Source organism: Cinclus cinclus, chromosome 7, assembly GCF_963662255.1.
Source record: "Cinclus cinclus chromosome 7, bCinCin1.1, whole genome shotgun sequence".
NCBI lineage: Eukaryota > Metazoa > Chordata > Aves > Passeriformes > Cinclidae > Cinclus > Cinclus cinclus.
In genome coordinates this window covers 18,663,385-18,688,459 of record NC_085052.1, presented here as the reverse complement: position 1 = coordinate 18,688,459, position 25,075 = coordinate 18,663,385, and the positions used below count along the sequence as shown (strand labels likewise).

The following is a 25,075-nucleotide window of genomic DNA, read 5'->3' as shown; positions in this document are numbered from 1 at the left end:
GATTTCTTTGCTGTGATCCCAGTATTAGCATTTTCAAAGTTTATCCCTTGGAGTGCCATGAAAATAAGACTACAAAGTGCTTCCCCTTGACATTAGAATCAACCCTCCAAAGCAATCAGGTGACAAGAACAGCACACAGATGACCTGAAGGTATTTCCAGACATCACACCATCAGTTTCAGGATATATCAGACACTTTAAAGGCAAACAATACCACTAATTTGAGAATAACTGTTTAGAGACTAGCTTTGTAAGTGGCCTCATTTCATCTGCTTGTAAGCACAATTCCTTTATCTATAAACTGAGGGCATGAATTACCATTGCTGTGCAAATCCCTCTCTTGGCTGCTCCCAGTGACTAGCTGTGTGTTAGGGTCAATTTCTTCTATATTTAGAGGACAAAGCTTCTGTAAAGCTTAACTACTTCTTTGTGGGGCTTGTATGATGAAGGCACTTCGCAGCAATCAGTGGCAGCTTGGAAAAAATTGCTGGCTTAGGGTAAACAGTTGAGATGTGGATCTGGGCTGTATCCCCTTGTGCCAAATGGGGTTGTTTCAATCAGCACCAGTGCTGTTTATATGTCTGAACAGGGCAAGTTGGGGAAAATGGGCTGTGTTCAAGTCCCATGACTAAATCAATTAAATCTGCCTTGAATGCTATTTTTTATTATTATTTCAAAACAAATATAAAAGATTTCAGAAATATAAATATTTCAAGCATAGCAGATTTCAAAGGAGTGTTTGAAACTCAAGCAACAAAAAAGCAAAGAAGGGCCTGGAGGAATGCCACATCCCCCAGTGTGCAACATACCGCACACAGCCTAATGACACCATATGAAGATTGTCCTACATCTTATTCCCTGCTCCTTTTTCTGTCCTCCATCCCTAGCCAAGTATTCAGGTGATTGCTTTTTCTTGGCTTGGCCACATTTACTAGCATCTCTTCTGCCTCCCTTGGCATCTGCCTCTTGGAGAAGTGCCTTTTAGCCCCTTTCTCCCGAGGGACAGCTCCACCTGGCCCCGACACTGGGGGTCTGTATTCAGAGAGGTCCTGCTACCTCTACCAGCTGATTGCATTTTCAGCAGCACCATCTGTCTGACTCTCTCCCTGATCACTTCTAGCCCATGGGCATTGCTTTCCTTGGTCACAATAAGTAACACAGCATCCTGTCTTGGCTAAAGGCTGAGTTCTGACTCAATCCTTTCCACTCAAATTGCACTGTGCAACTGAGAGCACTGGAAAGATACATGGTAATAATCACAGCAGGTTCGTAATGACTATCAGCACCAGTAAGGCTTTGAATCAAGTGCCAGTGCCAAGAATTTGTAGCAGATTTATGTTGCTGTGCTGTAAGCTAGATTTGGGTGGAAAAACAGTGGCTGAAAACAGTCAGTTGCAGAAAGCATGACCATTATTTCTGTACAGACATACACAGAGAGAAACACACACTTCAACACATCTGGAAATGCAGCATGCAATTGATTTAATCCCATTTTGGTTTAAAAGCTCTTCTTAAAATGGTGTAAGATCAACAAGCTCTGTGGATTTCAGAATAGGCTACACAGGCAGCCAAGCACTTCCATACTTATTCCTTCACTTGCATCCGATCTGCCTTATTGGCCAGGTTGCTACAGTATTCTGAACAATAAAAAAAGGGGGCATTTTCTTATTAAAACTCACAACTAAAGAAAAATATTCCATGTACTTAGGGTTCCATGCAGCATTCCACTACTACAATCTTTCCAGATTTGTCATTTGAAATTGCTACCAACAGCAATTTCAAAATGCTCCAAAACACCTGTCAACCACAAAATAATTGCTGCAGTTTAGCACTGAACTGCCTGGATGCACAAGGCAGCATTCAGCCATGTAGGCAAATCAGGGGCTGATAGCACTGATGGGACTTTCACCCTCTGGCCTTGTTTGAACTTACCTCCAGAGTGGGGAAAGTGCACAGAATGGATCAGACAGAGGTGACTGAAGCAGCAAGAACCTCAACACCTCTGGGAAGCTCACTTTGCAACCAAAAAGTCTCCTCCATTAAACTGGCAAGACTGACTTTTGATCCCCTCAAAAACTTTAGCTTTTGTAACACAGAGCAGTCACATTCAACTTTCCAGCACTTCAAAATGAATGTAAATACTGATGTCTCACTTGCCAGCACTTCCAGGAAGAGCTTCGCCAGAGTGCAAGGTCCTTCCCACTGCACTGCCACACTATCAGTTCTTGATGAATTAAAATGAACTGTGCAGATTCACACGGGTACAGAAGTGCAGCTGCCAAAACTTATGCTGATTTGAGACACTCAGGGAAAAGTACAATGATACTTAATGGCTAAACTACTATCTCTGCTGAACAAAACCTGAAAATCCAATTAAGGATCCCTAAGAAAACAAGAGCCAGGGTAAAAGGGAACAAGCATAGAAAAACCCACATGACAATTTATACTCAGTGTTTATTTCAAAACCCCTTATATAAATGCACATTTTCTGATGCCAAATGCAAAATGACCTCTTATCAATCCATGATAACAACACCTACAGCTTGGTCAATACCTTGTGCATTGAGCAGTTGCCCTGCTCAGTGTTTCGGACACCCATAATCGTGTCTTTTGCCTCCAAAGTGAAAGTTGTCTGTGCCCATATAAACCATATATTATATGCAGACACTGTCTCTTCTGCTGGAGATAGTCATGAACAGTTCCTAGATCCAGAAGTACTCACAATACTTATTATGTTGCAACCACAATGATTCAGTCTTTCACTAAAAGTAACTACAAGCAGCCACTTAAAACTGTGACAACAAAGAGTTGAAGCTTATGCATCCCATGAGAAGTACTGTTCAACCAGCACAGCCTTGCTTGTATGAAGGCTTTAAGCAATTTTACTTGTGTAAGCAAGACATCGTCAGGCTTATAGATAACAAAAGATCTTATGTACAATGGAAATTTGCAAAGAAGTAGGGTATGTATTGCAATAACTATCTTGGACAGACGATACCTTTTTCTTAATGGCATAACAAAGCAATTATGCTTTGGATGTGCCCACTGGCGGAGCATCATGCTTGCTTTACATGACCAGGGTCTGTAAAATCAAACATTTAAAAATACATAGTCATGTCCTGATGACAAGCTCATGGCACTTAAAAACAATTCAGTGTTGAAGTGACAACTGAATAACATTTAACCACATATCCTACATGTATTATAGGATGCATAGCTATACATATCTTACACAGCTTTGTCTTAAACAACAACACACTTGAGTGATGCTTTTGGAGCCACTTTCCCTCCAAGATAAGATCTCAGGCATCTGTCAGCTATCTTGCTCCTGTCAGGCTAAGGAGGCTGACAGTGTGAAAGAGAAAACCTACTGTAGCTTCCATTTCATTTTACCTGTAAAGAGAGTCTGCAAAACACTGGAGTTCTACGTTTCAGGAGTGACTATCAATGACAGGCATAAAAAAGTATTTTCTACTGGTCGCATCATCACATGTATCACTCAATTTTGAAATTAAAGAAATCCCAGTATTCCCAAATTTATCAAAGGCTGAGTGACATTGAGCAACATACCTTTGAGATGTTACTAGAGCGGCTCACGGAATGCCCCAAAGCCTTCTCATTCTGAAAGAGCAAGAACAGGATCATTGCAGCAGCAAGTCACAGTTATGAAAATATTTAGAACTTGGCATTAGAAACCAAATTCCACGGAGAAAGTCCTACAGCTGGAGCTTTTAAGGATGTTGCTTCTATTGACATCAGACTGATTTACAATAATCACTGAATTGCTTTGTTTGTTTAACAAGGTATTACCTTGCAGAAAATTATATAGGCAACATGTACAAACTGACAAATACTAGAACAATTATTTCTTCTCTCTGAGGGTAGTGGAAAGCTCTTTACTCAAATGGCATATATTTTGGAAAGGATACTTCTCAACATCATCAAGACCTGCCTCATTTACATTTCAAAGCAACATCCAACCACTAAAGCTGAAAGCTCTTGCTTAACACAAATATCATAGTGATGTCTGGAAATAATTGTGAATAACCACATGCATATCACTTCAGGATACAGGGGAGAATTATTGAGGAACTTCCTTTTAATATAGAATTTGGAATTAAACTGGAAATATCATACAAGATGGAAATGTGGAAGCTGCAATTCTCAAAACTGAGATTAGTAATGATTGTATCTGTTACTCACTTTTCAGTGTGCAGACTCTGACACATAAAGAAGACAAACTTATCTTCTTCAGAAATTAACTGCAGGTTTCAGCAAGATATTTCATCCTTTAAAGATACCTGGTGTCTGAACATCAGTTTACTGTAACTGGACACAACTGTTTCACTTGGAAGAGCCTAGAAATTGCTTTGCAAAAACTTTCCTAATAAAATCCAATGAAAAACACTTTTTCCTAAACAAGTACTACAAACAGAGCAAGTTGTAATATTCAGTAACAGATCTACATTCCTCTAAGTTTGTAAAGCTGGGATGCAATAGGTTTGAGATTCAAACCCTCTGACAAAAAAAAGCCAAAGTTAGTTCTTTTTCCTGTGGGCTCTATGCTATTCAAGGGCTTCTAGAAGTGCATCTTTTTGCTTGTGATTTTAGGAAACAAATTCTTTCACATTTATTCCGGAAGAGAATTTAACCTAACAGACACTTTGATTGACAGCACCCTCTTCTGTTCTCAGCAGTGACTGATCAGACAGAAATTGAGACCAGAAGTCCTACACCTGTAACAAAACGGGACATGAAAATTTCCCCATCAGTCAACTGCTGTCCTAGATCAGCACACTGGTCTCAGACTCCCTGCCTATGGTTTACTACAATTCAAGTTATCCTTCAATGACTAAAGCCTACATGAAGTCAGCCTGGCTGGCTGAGTGTTCAGATGCTATACCCATACTTTTGACATCCCTGTGTTCTCAGATACTTCTCCTAAAGTGCATTCTCCAAAGCAACTTCAAAGCTTTCTGATGAGAAAAGAGAAGTCGAGGCATAAAACTGTAGCATGTGCTTACAAAAGCAGGGTGTCCCTTCCTCAACACCACCAGCTGCCTCTCAACACAGCCCTGGGCACTATGTCAATTGACAATAAAAACTGCATTTCCTTCATTAAAAATGTGAGGAAGCAAATACAGTGTTCTGAAATTTCCTGTGGGAATCCGAGTATCTAGAAGACAGTAAAATAGTATTTCTGAAGAAAAGGGGAAAAGTAGTTAGAGACCACCACATAGTTTTGACCAATGGTAAAATTTGAGTTTGATTTTTGAGATGACAATAAGCTTTTGTTACAAAGAGAACAGTATTCCTGGAACAGAAACAAAAGCTCAAAAATATGGACATAATGCTTATGCAAAGACTAATGTTGGACAGGACTATTGCCAGAACTTGTACGGGTAAGATCTGCCTCCAATCGTAAGGGAGAGCCTAGCTGATTCTATCAAAGGCAGTGTAGCCATAGCAACAGGGCAAAAAAAAATAGTTCATTCAAGCTACAGGAGACAGGAGGAAGAAAAAAGGGGGCAGGAACATGTTCTCAAGCTATGATGAAAAGAGACCAACACCAGCTGGCAAGCAGAGACTTGCCACTGCATATGTGTGAGGCATGTGGGGGAAGCAGGCTGTGCTTGGCCTTCGAGGGATGTGTGGGAGGGAAGCAGAGTGAGGCGACATGCAACAAGGAAAAATGATAGTGGAGAGTGAAACCCTTGGGTGAGAAGTCTCCCTGAAGCAAGACAGATGACAGTCTCAAACCCAGCCCGAGGTGTCAAAGAACAAAGATGAAATTAAACAGCAGAGGTTTCTTCATGTTTACTCAGTGCCCCCTAAAAACTCCTTTCTAGCTGAAGAAGATGCTTGCAAGGGAGCATGACTGAACTTACACAAGCACCTGTGTTGAAAAGGATGTGCTAAAATTCAATAAGCATGACAGGCTGGAAGACAAGACCTGTATTTGCACAACACAGTGGATGATGCAGAGTAAACAGACTTTTAGCTGCTGCCACAGAAACTTGTCTCTCTGCCTCGGCTCCCAGAACTGATTTTATCTGATAGATGCCAGGAGGCTCCAAGAGACAGATGCACATATTATCTTTATTCATCTACTGTTGGAAACATACCTATCAGAGGTTTCGGACAGCAGATGACTGCAAACAATTGGTTCTGTTATTGAAAAAGTGACCATTTTAAAACCAAAAATCAGTCTTGAAAAGCGTTCCCTTAAGGGCTACAGAGTGCATGCCCACATATATTTAGGAATCTGTGATATTCTTAATGGACTCCTAAGCACCTAAGTGCTTGTAACATCTCTGTTTCTTAGCCACATATCCATATATCCATAACATCAACAGGAAATTCACTACAGTAGATTTTAACAGCAGGCACAATTAATGAGGATCAGAAACATTAAATATATAAAAATTATTTAAAAGGCAAACAAACAAATCTCACTTTTCACTCTATATCCATCACTAGAACATTAATCCTGGGATCTTTTAGAATTATTCACAAATTACCACTGATATGGGAGTGGCAAGGCTAAGCTTTCATGGTACTATCACTCCCAACAAATAAAAACCTTCAGAAACTATTTCTAGTATGTTCCCACTGGATAGTAAGATATATTCTGGTTGGTAATCACAGCTCCAAACAAGCTCTCTTTCCCTCATGCAAAAGCATTAGGCTTTGCACTTGAATGAAAGACCAAGACAAAAGCAACATCTGCAAGCAAGGACCCTACAATTATCATCAGTTAAAAGCCAGTGTCACTCTCTTTTAGCAATTCCATCTTTCTGTATGGAATAATGGGAACCCTGACTTTTGAAGTCATCCTCCTCAACCAGAACCACCTGGCAGGTGTTTAAAAAACAAACAAACATACCCCACACAGACAGGAAAAAATTACAAGTGCATCTTGTCACTTCTCCTGAGCCATTCACTGGCAGTTGCTGCTCTGAGGTCCCCAGCAGTTAGTGCGACTCTAGAAAAATGACTGAAAACCAGAAAATTGCTACCCAGTCCTCTGGATGCACTTGCTTGTAATTGCCAGAATCCTCCTCTCAACTTCCCTTTCTTTTTCTACCTTCCCCTTGAATTTGCTCCCAACAAATTGTGCCACTCTGGGAGTGACAGAGCTGCCTTCTTCCTTCAGCAGTTGCTTCAGCTCACACCTGTCCTTTAGGGCTCTACACCTTGCCCTTCTCTGTTTTGCTTGGCTCGTTTTCTCTTCTGCTACCATTCCTCATGACATGACAGTTTCATGACATCTCTCAAGGTCTTTTCAGTTCAGCTATCTAGAAGATGGTAATTTCCTCCTGTCCTTCCTTTTACCTCAGTCTTTCACATATTCAGCATTTCAAGTTATTTTACCCTTGTTTTCCTACCCTAATGCATTTTTCCACTAAGCACAACAGCTACATAACTCACAAGCCAAACCCAGAATTCCTGTGAACCCAAATACATCAGTTCCTACCATGAGAGCCAGAGCAGCCATAGCTGCTCTTGTCCACTTAAAACACCATTATATCAAACTGGCCTTTCTCCAAACTTAGCTGCAGACTTACTGCAGCATCAGAAAGAAGGCACCCTAAAGAAATACAACTTAAATATCTTGACCAGATGAAAACTGTATCAGTAAAATAACTGGATTTTGTATTTCCAGCACTCTGGTTTCCAGTCATTGAGGCAGGTAAATAGAAGATGACAGAGGAAGCAGTTTCATAGCTTGTGCAACCACCTTCTGGTTACAACTGTGACTACACACTAAGCTCAGTCTTAAGCATGATTAATGCTAAACCCATCTTTATCTCTGGTCACAGACGTTGCAGAAGAAACTGCAGATCTAAATGAGTTAGCAAGAGGACTTTCATTCTCTTTCCATCCAGGAAAGGAGGACAGAGGGCACCAGAGGATGGCACTCCTTTGCCCTCAAGACACCAATGGCTACATGCGAACCCAGCACAGACTTGCTTCCTGAAGTCTTAATTCTTTAACACATCAGTGACCTGACAGGGCACTATATTCCCCATTTTGCAATATAATTTCTGTGTTACATTATCTTGCATGATAATATGGGTTAAGAGCTTCATCTGAAGATAGGCATTCTCCATTTAAAATCTCAGTAACAAAGAGCAGAGACTTTATTTTGAGGACAGTGTTACTGCAGAGCTACAGACAGAGATCCCTACAAGGCAAGGACTAATATCTTAGCCCAAAAAAGACACAAAAATAAACCAGGTCACACTAGCTAGAGCACTGCCTACTTGTGGTTTTCTACATGGACTCTGAAAGACATTTTAATTTCATTTCGTGCATTACAATTGCATTTTGTGTGCATTACAATTGCATTTTACAATGACAGATGAAGCATGAGATTGATACCTAGCAAAATCACTTGCTGTTATCAACAATTCATGTCAATGAACTTTAACAATGTCTTCTGGGTAAATGGTTGCTTTTCTTAATAAAAAACTTGGCAGAAGAGAATAAATAAGTAACAATTGCTCCAATTCATACAGCAATTCTCATTCTTAGATCTGATGAGAATTACAGAATGGAACAGAGAATAGCACTGTTTGAAATGGCGAGGTGCTGAAGTACTGAGTAGCTGATCCACACAGGGAAAAAGCAGTAAATCAGAAGTGAAACTCTATTCTTCCATCGAATCCTAAGACCAGAGCATGAACGCATCACTGTTCTACAAACATGCTGTTGTACACACCTACACACACAGTTATTGTTTCAGGTTTCATGACTCTGCCAAATTTCTTGACAACTTCTTCCAAGAATTTCTGCAAATCTTGCTCTGAAACCCTATACCTGAACAATATATATTAAAAAGAACAGATGCTTTTAGTCCGGGGAGAGGAATTGCAGCTGATAATACTGGCAAGTGCACTTAATTGTCAGAAGTAGATAGAATGGGAGGAAAGAAATGGGAAAACACTTTGCAATTATTTCCTTCATCTCTCAAAACCAATGGATTGTTAAGTTACAAAAGCTTTGTCAGCACTAGATCTCATCACTGACAGAACATTTAATTACTTCAGTAAGAAATGGTACTTTGCATCTTATCATCTGAATATGACCTTTATTTCTTTGGCAGGTCATTGTGGAAGAGCAATAACTATCATCAAGGTTCATCAATGATTTTTGCACACAGCTAGAAAAGTAATGAAATTAAGAATAATGCCATAATGCACCTAGTCAAAAATCATTAATGACATCTACGCTTTGTATCTCTGCTCTTGTGGAGTACTAACTTGAAAATACTTGTGCAGTGCTTACTTGACACCTGAAAGTGAAAAGGTGATGAAAATCATCATCACCTACTTCCTTTTTTTGCCTTTCTGGAGACTCAATATAACTACTGAAATAGGAATCCAAATCATGCCCCTTGCATCTAGTCCAGTATCTTCTGTTACTGGATAATCCCACTTGATTCCTGGCAACCAGCAATCCATGACTAAGGGCAAAAAGCCAATGTAAGATTTCAGATCTATCACAGGAGGAAATCTACACCAAGTTCATTGTGGATAACTCAAAGAACTCTCTAACTTGTTTATTCATATTCACATTAAGCCACTTCGCATAGTGGGAGACAAACTCAGAAAAACAACCTGAAGGCAAAAGATAATCCTGAAAGTAAAACATAGGAGAATTAACAAGCTTTATTCCAGGTACTGAACTTACAGCTGTGCCTGAAAACATCAGCAACAGAAATAAAATCATGAGATCATATGGCTTTAACAGAAAAGACAAGAGACCAAACTGCTTCAATGGCAAAGTTCAAGGAACTTAGGAATTCAAAGAACCCCCCTTGAGAGTTTGGGGAGGCAGATCAAGGATGCTAGCAGATCACAAGAAATGGAACTGAGAAGAAAATCAAAGAACAAGGCAAACACAGCAGAATGTTGATGCCAAATAAGAATCTCTTGCCCATGTCTGCACCCCAGTGTGGACTGAAACACCATGTGCTCCACCTCCTGCCTGCCTTGGGAGCAGCTCTCAGAACTTCCATGGATATGTCCTATCCCATGCAAACTTGTCAGGCATGCAGGTCCCCACATGTGACAGATAGGGTTACTTGTGTACTGCTCTGTGCCTGGCTTCGCCAGTTTGGACCTAGAGAGATACAGTGCTTGGATTCTTTCTGGGCTTCAGCCAGATGGTAGATAAGGTGAGAAGAACGTTCTCTTCCAAAAGGCCCTCTTCTCCAGGGCTTTGTTCAGCATACATTTTTCTGGGTTTTGCATTGCTTTGCTTTACCTCCAAAGACTCTGCAAAGTGCTTCCCATCATGGATAATCTGCATCTCCAGCTGCTATTTCAAAATGGACATCTGACCTCCATCTTCCTTCTTTAACCATGTGAGCTAGAACATGATCTATATGTTTTCCTCTTCATGACTAAAGGCTGCCTCACCTAAAGTGAGTATTTTTATTTCTGTACAAGACCATCACTCTGGTACTTTTCACTAAAATCATATCAATTTGCATGCTTTTTACACGCACATACCACTTGCCCAATTTCAAACAAAGGAAGTAAACTACGAAGTTTGGCACCCAACATGTTTTACTGATGTTCTTATCTTGCTGTTGCCAGACAACCTGCCTAAAATTGATGCTCGACTTTGTATGATGAAACACACAAAAAAAAAGTATCCTTCCCTCAGGGAACAATTCATATGAACTACAAAAGACATGATCCAAAAATATACACCTTTCTTGATAATGGAAGCAGTACACATTAAGCTTACAGCAAAAATGCCATTTCAAACAATTTTGTGTATTGAACAGCAGAAAGAAAGAGACAGGCGCTGAGGAAGTCTGCAATTATAAACACATTAGAAGGAATAACATTCTATCTTTTACAAAGTAATTGCATTTAATGCAACTGCTGGAATTCTCACGGTACACTGAACGTGTCAATATGCCAAATCAATTGACTATTTTAAAACATTCACAGATTAAAAAACCCTCTGGGCAGCTGGTAACTTGGAATTTCTCAAGCTGCTAAGAGATTTCTCTGCAGACAGAGGAAGCCTGCACCCAGGAGAGCCTCCCACAAGAGCTGGCCTTTCCTGGTGTCTGCAGAGCCCTGCAGCTGCAGTGCTTGCTGCACCATGAGGCCACGCTTTGGTACCTGCTCCTTGGACCTGACACAAGGATCACTGCATCACTGCCCCGCTCACCTAATGGTCCACAATGCTGCTCCTGTCTTCAACTCAATACCACCAAACTATACTGCTAAAACAGACAGCTACCAATTAATCTCTTAGCCAAGGTCACAAAGGTCTCCTGAATCTAAAACCACATTCAGAACAACACTAGAAAACTGTTGCCCAAAGAAAGCTTGATGCTTCAAGTAGCTTCTATATTGCTCAAGAATTCGAACTTCTTTTCCTCTCTTTACATCTTAATGTAACATTATTGCTTATTAACTATTTCTGACTGCATGGATCATAAGGGCAAACCATGTGCCCTAGAGAAATTAGAGAAATTCACTTCCCAAATGATGCTGAGAAAGTGTTCAGGATATTTTTGTTAACATTTAACACGATATGGCTAAAAGCTCATGACAAAAGAGCTCTTGAAAGAGCACTTGTAGATATTATACCTATTTAGCAATACCTAATCAGTACAGACCAGCTTGCTTTTTCCTGGAATTTCACATTTGTGTTCTTATTACTGTAGTCAACAAAAATATTCTGCCTGAAGCATTTCAAACTCGGTGTTGAATGATCACAGAAATGTAGGTGAATTACTAACTAGGGCCTACAGATGCCATTAAACTCACTGAGGCAAACACTAGTTAGAGTGAAATCCTTTTAAGACTCTAAATTGTAATGTTCTGGAGAGTTTCAATCACATTACATTTCTAGCACCATTTGTTTGTCAGTTCAGAGAACTCACTAAGTGAAGTGTCTAAGAAAAGCAACATATTCAGCCATCCTTAAGGAAAACATTGCTCTGGGAAAAAAATATTATTCACACCTAAGGGAAAAGGTACTTTTCATTTAAAAAACAGAGCATCTGAACTGCAGAATGAGAATATTTTAAAGCATAAATGTGCTAATAAATATTTTTATTAAATGACTCTTCAGAGTTTCTGGCTAATTATCCAGGAAATTCCGAACATGTTGACTGGCTATATACCACAAAAAATTTAAATAACATGCATCTGTGAATGCCCACATTTACATACTTTTAAGATTTGAATTAAAAAAATCCCACTCCCTTGCTCCACCTGGAAAAAACCCTACAAAACTAGAGAAAGCACATACACAGCCAACCTTCTCTTTCCCCAAAACTCACACCCTGATACCAGAAACAAAGGCAAAAAACTCTTGAGATGTAGCAGGCTACCCTAACCAGTGGGATTTTATATCATTTTGTCAAGAATGTGTGAGACAGCTGGTCTCACACCTGATGCTATGGGATGCAGCCAACTAGTCTGAGTCCAGAGTAGGCTACCTGAGACTAGGAGAAGACCCCTCCTGGGCACAGCATCATTCATGGGCACCCACTCCTGCACTGTTTGTTGCTGTGAACACTTAAAGTCATTGCCCTATGACAGTACCAGTGCCTGGCAAGGACCTGGTAAGGCAGTGCTTTGAAACACATGGCTACATCCCCAGTCTCCTATGGCACTGTTAACCATACCCTCCCACAGCCTGGCTCAGCAGCACCTTTTCTGCAATTGTGAATTTCAGGGCTTCCTGCAAAAATTCAGAGCTGATGAAGCCAAAGTATGGTATCTACTGCTTTTACACATCTGCCTGTCAGGACCATTCTGTCTGCTCACAGTTGTGTGTGAATAACACTAACTCAAGATGGCCATTTCTCACTGACCAAGAAATTCTGTGATTTACACAGTACCAGAGGCTGCAAAAGCACACAGGATTTAACACACTCTTCATGTACTTCATGGCCATCTGGGCACACTGCTGGCTCCAAGACTCTGACTGAGCCACTACCAACACCCTGACCAGAAGAAAAGTATTTCAGTAGCTACAAGTGGTAGTAGGTAGTGTTAAAAATAATTTACCTTCAAGGATGAGAAACAGAGAGGAAAAAATTGCACTAAGAGTCAGTTAGAAAAATGTGTTTGCCTTTGCACATGGAAATCTATATATACTACACATTCAGCTGGGAGAATCAGGAACACATTTTAAAGAACCCCTGAGCAGGAAGGGGCAGCTATGCAGTACTTACACTGTGCAACACTGAAGCCAATGAAGCCTGTTGGCTAAATGAAGCAGAGATGACCCAGCACAGCAGGGCCATCAACCTGCAGGCCAACACAAAGTAAAAGGAAAGGAAAAAAGAGACTTTTTTGGGGCAGGTGGTGTGAATACAGAGTATGATGCCTGTAGCTGAAAAGGGATGGATGTTCCATGTGGGCAGCCTCAAAACCTAAAAATCTAGAAGACAGCAGAAGACTGCCTGAAGCAGTAGGATGGGTAAAAACCTACCAGGTGAAGAGAAGAAGCCTTCCAGGAGAGCACTGCTCTTCACCCATGTGGGAAACTTAGCACACACTAACAAAGCTGATAAGGAGGGCTGAGGTTTCTGTGTGTCTGAATGAGCTGAATGGCAGCAGCTGCATAAGAACTAAATTTACCACCACAGTCCCAGAACTCCTGCATTTTCTGCTAAAATAAAATCTCTGGGCCATTAGCCTATTGAAACAGAAGCTTTTCCACTTAACTGAAGACATTTACTCATTCTCTTTCTGCAACTCTCATGCTCCAGTTCCAGTGAAATCCTGCTCGGTCTCAAGAGTTTTTTATGGAAACACACATGCATCAGCTCAAAAGTACCGATATTATGCAAGTAGTATTAAGCAATTCACTTCTTTGGGTTCCTCTGGCTCACTCATTTATTCCTATGAAACAGAAAATGAACTGCAGCTGTGGAGTGTGCTGGCTGACCTACTGGGGACAGTGCTGCATTCCTGCGCTGACACAGCACTTTGCAAAGTTTACTTCCCAAGGGGAAAGGGTTATAAATAAGTCTCATATTCACATTAAATCTCCTGATCTTTATTTATCTAAAGCTTTGAGTGAGGACTTTTTTTTCTCACAGGAAATTGCATCAAAGTTATCAGGAAAAGTGTATTAACTTATACATTCAACTTTTGTCCAATTGCCTTTAAATTGACCCCCACCAAAGCCTGATTTTAAAAAGTCAAGTTTCCATCTTTTCTAAGCTCACTGCTCTACAACATTCATTATCTGCAGAAATCACACTGGCTATCTGTGAAATCTGCAGCTGGTTTAGAAAGCAATACATACTATTAAAATACATAATTTTGTATTTTTTGAAGTAACTTTTAAAACGTCACAAAAAACCACTAAATAATTAAAGGCATTTTCATATACTTGCTGCACATATATAACCATACCTTTAAGGGAGGTTGTTCTCTCTTAGCCTTTGCACCTGTAGTTGAGCGAAAAGCTGAAAACATGGAAGAGGGACTTCACCATTGGTACTAGAATCCAGCAGAGAAGATTCCCTTTCAGGGTAGGATCCTCAGTTTGCAAGCTTTGATACCTGGAGCATCGTACCAACCACATGCTTACTGATCCTTTTACAACAAAGTTCTGATCCAGAGCTGAAATTTCTCAATCCATACACCCCCTGCCCCAAATCTTTTTCTGATTCCTCTTAGTATTAAAAATACAAAAAAAAAAAATTACCCCTGAATGTAAATACCATACATTCAGTTGGGTACAATAAATGTAAATACCATGCTTTCAGTTTGATACTTCAGATACTGCTGAAGTATCTTCCTGGAGATTGAAGAAAAGTAACTACTACTTTGGAAATCCATTCTTCTTAAAAGCCAAATCCCAGGCAAGCAATATTGCTTATCTGGACATTACAAAATGTCAGAATTCCCCCTTGGATTTTAGTTTTAAAGGGGCCCTTCAGAAGGAATCCAGCAAGAAAAAAAATGTGCAAAGCATTCTCTAAAAGTTAAGAGATTATTTGGCACAACAAGCACTGGGAAAAGGCAGGAGCACTGGGGGAAAGATTAGATGCTGCTGAGCTGCATCTTGTAAGTGCAAGCAGAGTGATCAGACAGTACCATGGGATAAAGACGTAATCTGCATGAACAACTGGACTGTGCTCTAAAATACAGACTTAAATGTACAAAGACTGAAAACAGAACATTGCGGCCCACATTCAGGCTCCCCTATATTTAAAATTCACAGTTTTTGTGTTTCAATACAAACAGTTACCAAACATGAGTGAGATTGATGCAAATTTGCAAGGAAATGCTAAGGGTTAGATACGTTTATCATATTTTGCATTTTAACTCTTTGGTTCCCTTTCACCATTCCTTACACAGATGTGCTTTGTTTTGAGGAAGTCACAAATGTCACTGTGTTTTCACAGGCATCCAGGAGGAAATTCATAGATGGGATTAAATGTTTCCTTAGGTCAGGCAAGACCTGAGACTGGTGAGCAGGGGTTCCTGCAACAAAACAAGCATCATGAACAATGGGAATCAACCAAAGGAAAATGCACTTACAACTGATCAAAAGATAACACTTTTGAGTTCACCCTGCAATTACAACAGTTCCCTATTACCCTTACAATTTTTAATAATCCTCCAAAAAGGGAGATAGAGATATTTAAGTATCAGGTCTGGAAAAAGTCTGTGGGTGTTTGGATATATTCCCTTGTAGTTTTCCCTTGTTTAATGCATGTAAATGAAGAAAACATCTCATCTCCAGTGAAAAGTCACTGGGACAAACCACTTCCAGTCACTTAAAACTCCAAGCTTTAGAATCTCAAAGTAGTGAAATAGGCAGACTTATCCTGCAGCTAAGAACAAAGTATAACAGAGAGGTAAATAAGAAAAGCAAGAGTTCAAATGAACAAGTGGCCAATTTTCTACACAGATGCTCAAGAAAAGCTGATACTTTTCCTGAAAGGTTCCTTAACACCATCTGCTACTAGTACCCAAAATGACAGAACAAATTACATAAAAAAGAGAATAGAAAATTGGAAGAACCTCTCTTAGTACATTAAAATATTTGGGTAACACCCATATTATCACTGAAAATCAGGCCGTGCTACAGGATCGAAACTTTGGTGCACAGTGCATGTGCTTTCTTATATAGCAACTTTCCTACAAAACAGTATTCTCCCTCCAGAGGAAATACTGCAGTTGTTCAGTGTTGAACAGCACTAGGGAGCAGCTGAAAATAAAAGCAGAACAAGATGATACCTGTAAAAGAGATATGACAAGGCCAGTTTCCAATTTACAGCTTCTTGCCAAACACATGCCTGGAGTTTGATATCAGTATCCTGAAGCAGGCAAAAGTGGCAGTTACTTGGCAGAGGAGAAACCTGAGGCACAAGGAAATGATGCTGCCCTGAGTGAAATTCACCCCTGTTTGTACTACTGCTGTGTGTGGTGTTGCTCTGTGTCACAGCCAGCAGCTGTGTCCTGTTACAGGCACGTGGCCCAACTGTGTGTGTGGTTTGCACAAGGATGAGTTTCATGTGCAGTGAAACCATGCCAAAGGGAGGAGAACATGAGCGAGAGCTCTCCCCTCCTTTCTTCTTGGCTGTAGAATGTAAATCTCCAAGCTGGATCTTGTCAGGGCATTGATTTTCAAATGGAGTATCAGAGTTCAAGATCTGCCTCCCAGAGCCCACCACGTGGTGAAACACTTGACTACTTCTTAGTAACTGCTTCCTTTAAGTCATTGTGATGTATTTCACTCCACCAATCTCATTTCACCCCTGAAATATTTCTGTTTGTCCCCACCACTTATAAACTTCATCTCAAACTGTCATTGCACTTCTCTGGCTGTATAATGACCTTTAGTTCTCTAAGCATGTGGTCCATGACCATGCAGAAGGTGCTCCACAACGTCTTCATTCCCCATACATGGAAGCAAGCAAACCGAGGGTGATGCAAACTGATATATGTTCAAAGCTGCCTAATTTGTTTTGGGGTTTTATTTGTTTTGTGATGGGGTTTTGTTTTTGTTTGCTTTGTTTGCATTTTTTGGTTGGTTTATTTTTTTTTTTGCAAGTGAGGCCCCACACATAAGGTATCTACAAACTTGTCCAAAAAAGTTGAATATCTGAGCACCTAGAGGAAGCCTAACTTTTTCCAACCTTTGGCACACTCAGAAACCCTGCTGCCAGTGCTCCCAAGCACATGGGCATAACTGGAGCATAGAAGTGTAACTGAAGTAAGAGGATTACATTTCTGGAAGGACAAGTTTTAGTGCGAGACTAGAGGCTTATGGAGATTAAAAAACAGGAGCTGCTTCCCAAAGTGACAGGGTGAAAACAGCAAAGCCCACACATAAACACTGCCTATAAGTAAGCATTGCTTCGTATCCTTCAGCAGCAGAGATACAGTGAGGAGAACAGCCAATGAACCAGTGACCACATCAAGAGCATCTTCAGCCACCACCACTGTCCCCAGCACCACCTTAATCACACCACACCTGCACCTTCTGTCTCCTTGTGCTTTTTATCACTCTTGATTCTTCTTAAGATACTGATCTTCCCATATGAACCAGCCCTTTCTTCCTTTCTGCTGCTATCTGTATTGTCTTTCTCTGTATCCTTCCCCACCCCGGTAATAACTCAGAAATATTTTTTAATTCCATGAAAGAAACAGAATTTAGGATGTTATACAAAGGAGGGTGACTTCCAAATCAAGAATCTAGAATGGACAGAAATATAGCCATCTTCATAAAATCTAATCTTGGGTGCAACAGGGAGCTCTTATAAGCTTTGGAAAAAAAGGATTGCAATAATTTTTAAATCCAGGAGGATTTTATTTCTGTGCCAACACTCCTCAGAAGTGGAGCATTAGATCTGGCTTCCAGTTCAACATACCCTTCTAACAAATACTTACAGATAGGGTGGTTTTATTCCCTCAAAGATATGGAGTTAATCTCACTACAAGAGCTACAAATACTGGAGGGCCTAGAACAACTGGAATGTTCTGTCTGGATGTAATTAAAAATCAGAATACTGTGCCAAATTCAATTGATTCTTTCAGGAAAGAAATCAGGAGCATGGCTGTGTACTGCTCAGCAATAAAGCACATGGCAAAAGGCTGGAACTGATTCAGAAATCTTACAACCCAGTACAAGAAGAGATGACTACAGCAATCAACAGAAGGCACTAAGAGGAGAGGATACTGGTGTAAAAACTGGGAGTTTTACTGGAGTAGAAAGACTGCTAGGCATATTTATGTCAAATGCATTAAAATGCATACATAGACATATATACATATACATTACAACAAAAAAACCTCACAAAATAAATTTTGATTTCATTTAATGGATATAATCTAGACAGGGTCAAATCAAGGGCTACAGTAAACTAAGACAAAGAAACCCTCTCAAGAGATAAATCCTTCAAGTGTCATCTCAATTATAATAGCAAGGTAGTTGATTTAATTTGTACCAGAGACAACAGCAGAAAAGAAAAGTTAGGCTAACCACTGAGGAAGGGCTGAGGAACTAGGAGATGCACTTTCTACAGACAGACTTTCCTGGTCTTGGACACTAAACCTGCCCAAAGCTCATCTGAAAAGAATGGGACAGAGTCAGAGATCACCTCTGAAAAGCACTGACAGGCAAAAGTGGTTCACATCTAAAAATGGTAAAGAAGACAACTTGCAAAAATGCTTGCATTACAATGAGCAGATTCTCTTCCACTGCTGATCAGCAGCTCACATTTCCTCCTTGTTAAATTCACACTTCTTGCTATTGCAGATGCTCTGTTTTCATCTCAGATGTATCTGTGTTCACCCTTGTTTTCCATTCAGTGAAAAGCATGTTAACATCTTCCCTGGAGTCAGACATGTGAGAAGGCTTCTACTTGTGCTTCTGCAAATCAAAAGCAGCTGCTACATGGCATGGCATGGCAGAAGTGAAAACTCATAAATAAAAAGCAGAAGAGAAAAAATGGAAAGGAGGACAGAGCAAGTAATAGGCAATATAATCCACAATACAACTGAGGAAGAGAAAAACAAAATAAATAATCCTCCTCTACCCCTTATTTTTTGTTTTGCTTTTTCTAATGACAGGATGTCTCTAATGTTTCTTTTTTTTTTAATTTCTGATGAGAAATGTAGGTCTTCTGAAGACAGGCAATTTGCACAAACCATTAATAGTCTGAAGTATCAAGAAAGAGTAGACTGGAGAGACTGATCCACAAGCTTTTTCATGGGCTAGGGGGAGACTATCAGACAGCAAAGGAGACTGCAGAGCTCCTTTCCAACTGTATTCACCCAAGGAATATTCTTGTCCCTGTTGAACTTTACTCGACTTTGAGATAAATGGGCGGCAGAAATGAGACTGTTAAAATGTCCATACTACAACTGCTGCATATCAGAAATCCTTTCACAGAAGAACCTCAGCTCCCACCACTAAGTTTTTTTCCAAGTTGTCATCTGCCATAATATTATAATAATCTTGCAGGATACACAGTTTCTTGATCAAAAGACTGAAATAAAAGACAAAAAATTTGCATCTGGTCCAGATTATCACTGCACTTACCTAGCTTGATTTTTCAATATGAATTTGGCCTCTGTTCTGCTTTTTTTTTTTTAAAGACTGCCTTTCTTGAATTATCACATACATTGTCCTAAGCCTGTTCCTCTCCACACAGGACAGCTATGTACTTTATGCCAGGTAACCAGGAGACAGTCTCAATCTTACCTCTAAGAGGGCTTTGCTCCACTACAGCTGAGGAAGACTGAGAAGCAAGGTTTTAAGAAATGGCTTCTTGTAACGAGCTACATTTCTCATCATCCATAACACTGGTGCTTACAGTTTATTGGGAGGAGTGGCACCCTCTGATTTTTAAACCACACTGTGTAGTTTAAGGCAACCTCACTGAGAAATTGGCTTTGTCCTGGTACTACTCTTCAACTCCTCTTCACATTTAATACAGCATTTTTGCAGAAGAGAAAATGCCCAGTGTCTAATTATGAGGTTGCAATTTGTTTAAATGCCACAGGTATGTAATGAAAACCAGGGTGAAAAATACCAACACAGAACTCCCTGCCTTGCACAGCCAGTGAAAATTTGCCAATCAAAACAAGCTTTATGGACAGAGATTTTTTTTTCCCCCATTTTTTCTTTTGCCTGTCTACCATTTGTTTGCCATTTAAATGCAGGTAGTTTGGTAATTATGAGCATTCAAAGCACAACTTAGGCTTATAGCTCTCCTACCCTTGCAGCCATTAAGAAAAATAGTGAGAAAACATCTTTTAACTGTGAAAATGCTCTCAGTTGAAAAGCTGATATGGCAATGATGAGGTATTGTCATAACAATTTGCCACCAAAGTTCATTATTTTGAGGCTGATGAAAAACAAGGACAGTTATAAACCACTATCCCTTAGAAACCAGCAGCTCCCAAGCTTTGCACACAAAGCTGTTTCAGGGATGTTGACTGCAGCTAAGCTCATGTTTCTTAATTTAAGAGCTTCAGTCCAACTGTAATAACTATACCAGACTGCAGCACAGATGATCACTAAGTCAACTCCTACTCTGACCCTTAATGGTAACCTGGGAAATGAGAAGCCAACAGAAGTCAGGAGACTAATTTCCCTTGAAGCAAGGGATATTTTTAGAGAGAGCAACACACAGTCAGTACTCTCACAAAGACCAGGGTTGGTGCAGGACCACAATTATGGGAGAGGGAAGCATTAAGAAAAAGTAAAATAGCAGAAGCAGAGTTCCTAAACAATGCAGATGGAAAACACAGGGTTTATTACTCTAACCAAGATGGCCCAGCCTGGATTTGAAAGTAGAGCTGGTGCCTCAAATAGCCTAAGGTATTACATCTGGTTCTTCAAAATAATCTGACCCCTTTGAGACAGACAAATACTTCCTTGGGGAAGAGTGTTGTTATATTTCAACATCCTAATATTAACCACTGACTGTCAATTGAGATAAAATAAGTACCCCAGCGAGTCACAAAACACTAATTTTCCATTAGCAAGAGAGAAACTGAAGACAAGTAACAACAACAAAATTAGTAGGAATGGTAAAAAAATGTTCAACTATTAACTTAATATCAAGAGAAAGAAATAACAGTGTGTTATTTCAGTATTTAGTAATCACAGAATGCCTCAATACGAAGACCAACTGTCCAACACAGTCATTATAAGGAAGCTTAAATTCATTGGTTTTGAGACTGCTTCCTGTTACACCAGGCTAAGCTGGGAACTTGACATTAAATTAGAAAAAGGAAAAAAAAAAAGATTCCCAGACAAGAGAAACACAAAAAGCCATGTTAGCAGCATCTCAGCTGCCCATCAAAAGGTGCAGAAACCAGTCTCTGGAAGAATATTTTGAAGACAATTCTTCATTCTCCCACCACTCTCCTGCTACCTCTCTTTTGAAATGCCAAATTCTACCACTGAAGAGCTCCAGATTTCCTTTTTAAAAATAATAATAATAATAAAAAAATTAGTCTAAGGACTGTCTAGGAACATGCCAGTTCATCATGAAATTGCCACTGGAAACATTACTGGCCCTAGTACTTGGAATCCAAACTGTTCACCACCTTTTAAACAACGACAATTCAAATTCAGTGAGCTCTTATATATCCCCCTCCCCCCCTGCCCCCCTTACTTAAATTTCAAGATTATGAAATTAGCTTAAAATTTATAAAACAAGTGCACACATACCCAGTCAGAGAAGCTGACGATAAAAACATGTCAGCAGCACTGCCTGGTAAGTGCAACAGAGGAAGCAAATCTTAAAAAATACGCCTTTCAAGTATTACTTTAAATTTTTTTGAGTAAGATTTAAAAAAACCCCAAGAAACCTTTATCTACATAGCTTTCAGTTACATGCAGAACAGATGCATGGGAACGCTCAGTGCAGAGATCACAAAATTACCATTTCTTTTAACATACTCATTGTTTCAGTACCACTGTTTAGATTTTGCTTTTGAATGTGTTAGATCTCAGAAAGAACTAACAGCATGTTTTAGGGGGATTTTTTGTTTGTTTGGGTTTTTTTTAAAAATTTGTTTGTTTGTTTTTCCTTGGAGGGGTGGGGATGATTCGTTTCCAGGCTTTTCGTGTGGTTTCAGTGGGGTTTTGGTGGTTTGAGGTTGGCTTGCTTTTTTTATTAGTTTTGTTTTTCTTTACTGGAACTGAAATTTAAGGTGGGTTTTTTTCCACCAAATGAGGCTGCCATTCAGAGAGGCAAGGCTGTCTGATGTTATCACCTAACCAACAGGCTGAAGTCATTGTGTCCTTTGCCAAAAGGCAAAATAGAAAAAAAAATGGATGAGGCAAGAGAGAAGGATGTGGTGGGGAAATAATCTAAGTAGTCTTTCATCCCTGTATTGCTTAACTGAGGAAATGGGAAAATCACCCCCTTGCAGTGTTCTTCTACATAACCTCACCTTCTCCAAGCCCATAATCTCTCTGGAGTACATCCTATGTTTTTAAGCAGTTCTGAACAACTTTACAATACCCTTCTGGCGTCTGCAGTACATCAAAATAAGAAAATTTGGAAGAAACAGCACTGGTGGATATGCTTTGTCCAGCTCTAAGATGAAAGTCTTGAGTTGAGCTGTTTGGATTTCCTCACAGATAGGCTCATAAAGAAAGCACTGGAATGAAAAATTCCTGCCCAGCAAGAGACAAAGTTCAGGCAAGGGTATTTTAATTAATTTCAAAGAAGGGCAGCACCCAATCAGACTTTATAGAGCCTCTGAAGTGATACTGGCAGAGAGAACTGTCACCTCCTTCAAGCCCACTATGAACGCTCTTTTGGCAAACTGAATCACTTCAGTGAGAGTAAAAGATGACATGAACCTCACAGGTTTTGCCCTGAGAGAAGCGATAGAACTTTACACCATCGGTCTTCAGAGACCTACTTCTCTTTAGCCAATCTAACCCTCTAAAGCCTTCTTTCTGAGATGACTGGCAGAAGCATTGACTGTTTGACTGCTTGCTCTTGATTATCTCAGTTTAAGCCACAGAAGGTCCCAACACACTTTATAACAGCCACCAAGCAAATACATTCAGCAGCACTAAAAAGCATTTAGCAGTTACTTGGTGAACTTGCAGTTAAGATAATAAAGTAGCACCAGGAAAGTTCCCAATCATTCCCTTTGTCTTTCATTCAAGTATACCAGACAGATCATAGAATCTAAGAACACTTAAGGTTGGAAGAGACCTTTAAAATCATGAAGTCCAACCATCCAGCCAGCACTACCACTGTAACCCTTAAACCACATCACCCAGCACCAGATCCTGAGGCGTCTTAAACACCTCTGGGGTGGTAACTTCACCATGTTCCTGGGTAACCTATTCCATTGCTTGACCACCTTTACAGTGAAAATGTTTCCAGTATCTAATCTGAGTCTCCCTTGTCTCAGCTCTAGGCCATTTTCTCTTGTCCTCTCTGTAGGCAGAGTAGAAGAGACCAGTCCTCACTTCACTGTAACCTCTCTTCAGGCAGTTGTAGAGAGTGATGAGGTTCTCCCTGGGCCTCCTCCTCTTGAGACTACACAAACACAGCTGCCTCAGCCATGCCTCATAAGACAAGTTGTCTAGATCTTTCGTGAGCCTTGCTGCCCTCCTCTGGGCACCTTTCAGCACCTCCATGTCCTTTCTGAAGTGAGAGGCCCAGAACAGAAGGCAGTACTTGTGGTGTGGCCACACCAGTGCTGAGTACAGCGGGATGATCACTGCCCAGGTCCTGCTGGCCACACTATTCTTCATACTGGCCAAGATGGCAATGGCCTTCTTGGCCATCTAGACCCACTGCTGGCTCATATTCATCCAGCTGACCTGCACCCCCAATCCTTTTCTGTGAAACAGCTCTCAAGCACTCCTCCCCCAACCTGTAGAGCGGCACAGAAAAGGGTCATTGCTAACATAGAAACATGGATTCCAAGACACATTACAAAATGGTATTTTTAGGAAATGCAACCGTAAGAAAGAAATTAGTAACTTCAGCAACAAGTGGAAAGAATCTGTAAGTGAAAGCAACATATCCAGATGAAGGGAAATTTAACAAAAATTAAATCCCAATGTCAAAAACACATCAAGTAGAGACATGAAAGAGAAGGAGAGCAAATCAGAAAAAGACATCAAAAACCAGACGAGGTGGGAAGAGCAGCATAATCTGAAATTCTCTCTGTTCTTTACAGATTTATGAATGTTGAAGATCATACAGAAAAAGCTCCTTACTTTTCTTTAATGTGTGTCTTGTTTTTCTCAGTAACTCAATGCAACAGTAACTTATCAAAGTTTAGCTCTACTTTATAAGTTTGACTGAACTGTCTATTGACAATGTCCTATTTCTGACCTTCTCCAAATATTGTCACGCAGGGGTGGGGTTTCCCCATTGAGGCTGGTTCATTTCTACTGCAGTTGACAGGACTTCCGCACACCCAAAATCCTTTGTAGTCCTTTGACAACTCACAGTGAAGGAGTTATGTGGCATGCAAAGTGTTATTAACAGATACAGAAGGTACAACTGGGTAGCTGTCACATTTGTGGTCGTGCTGCATATGACAGAGACAATTCTCTGTCAAACCACTCATCACAAAAGCTTTACCTATTTGTGCCATCTTCCAATATATTGGGGAGGCACCATTATATAGGTGATGATACGCCAAATTTTGACATATCGCATAATTATGCGCCTCTTTTTTTACTACGCCCTAAGTATCTCCTCTAGCACATTGCCACAAGGTGCTTTAGTCCAACCAGGTACAGCAGTTCCTATGTCCTCATTTCTAGCTGTGGTCTTAACTTAGCTGACAACTTTAGTACTCTGGCTATCATGAGTGTAAGGGACTCTTTGGGTCTTTGAGTCAGATTAATCCTTTGCTGGATTCATCAGCATTCATGAGATATGCATTTAGTGCTGCAGGGTTCAAGAAAAAATTATTTTTCTACTCCTGTACAGGAGATGGTTCTCTCCAGAAACTGATTTTAGATCTTAGTAAAAAAATCAGCAGATTAGAAAAATAACAATACATGACAGGAAGAGAACAGGAAAAAAGAAACGCCACTACTGCCTTAAATACCTATAG

The 25,075-nt window shown here is 40.1% G+C and overlaps 1 protein-coding gene across 2 annotated transcripts in view; it reads right to left on the bottom strand.

Annotated features, from left to right (window-relative positions):
• Positions 1 to 25,075, bottom strand: part of MARCHF8 (membrane associated ring-CH-type finger 8) — a 66,290-nt gene that overhangs the window by 18,935 nt on the left and 22,280 nt on the right. For both annotated transcript variants that reach the window (XM_062496419.1, XM_062496420.1), the window contains exon 2: positions 3,570 to 3,620. In XM_062496419.1, coding sequence (XP_062352403.1) covers positions 3,570 to 3,620 — 51 coding nt within the window. The remainder of the gene's footprint in view (positions 1 to 3,569; positions 3,621 to 25,075) is intronic.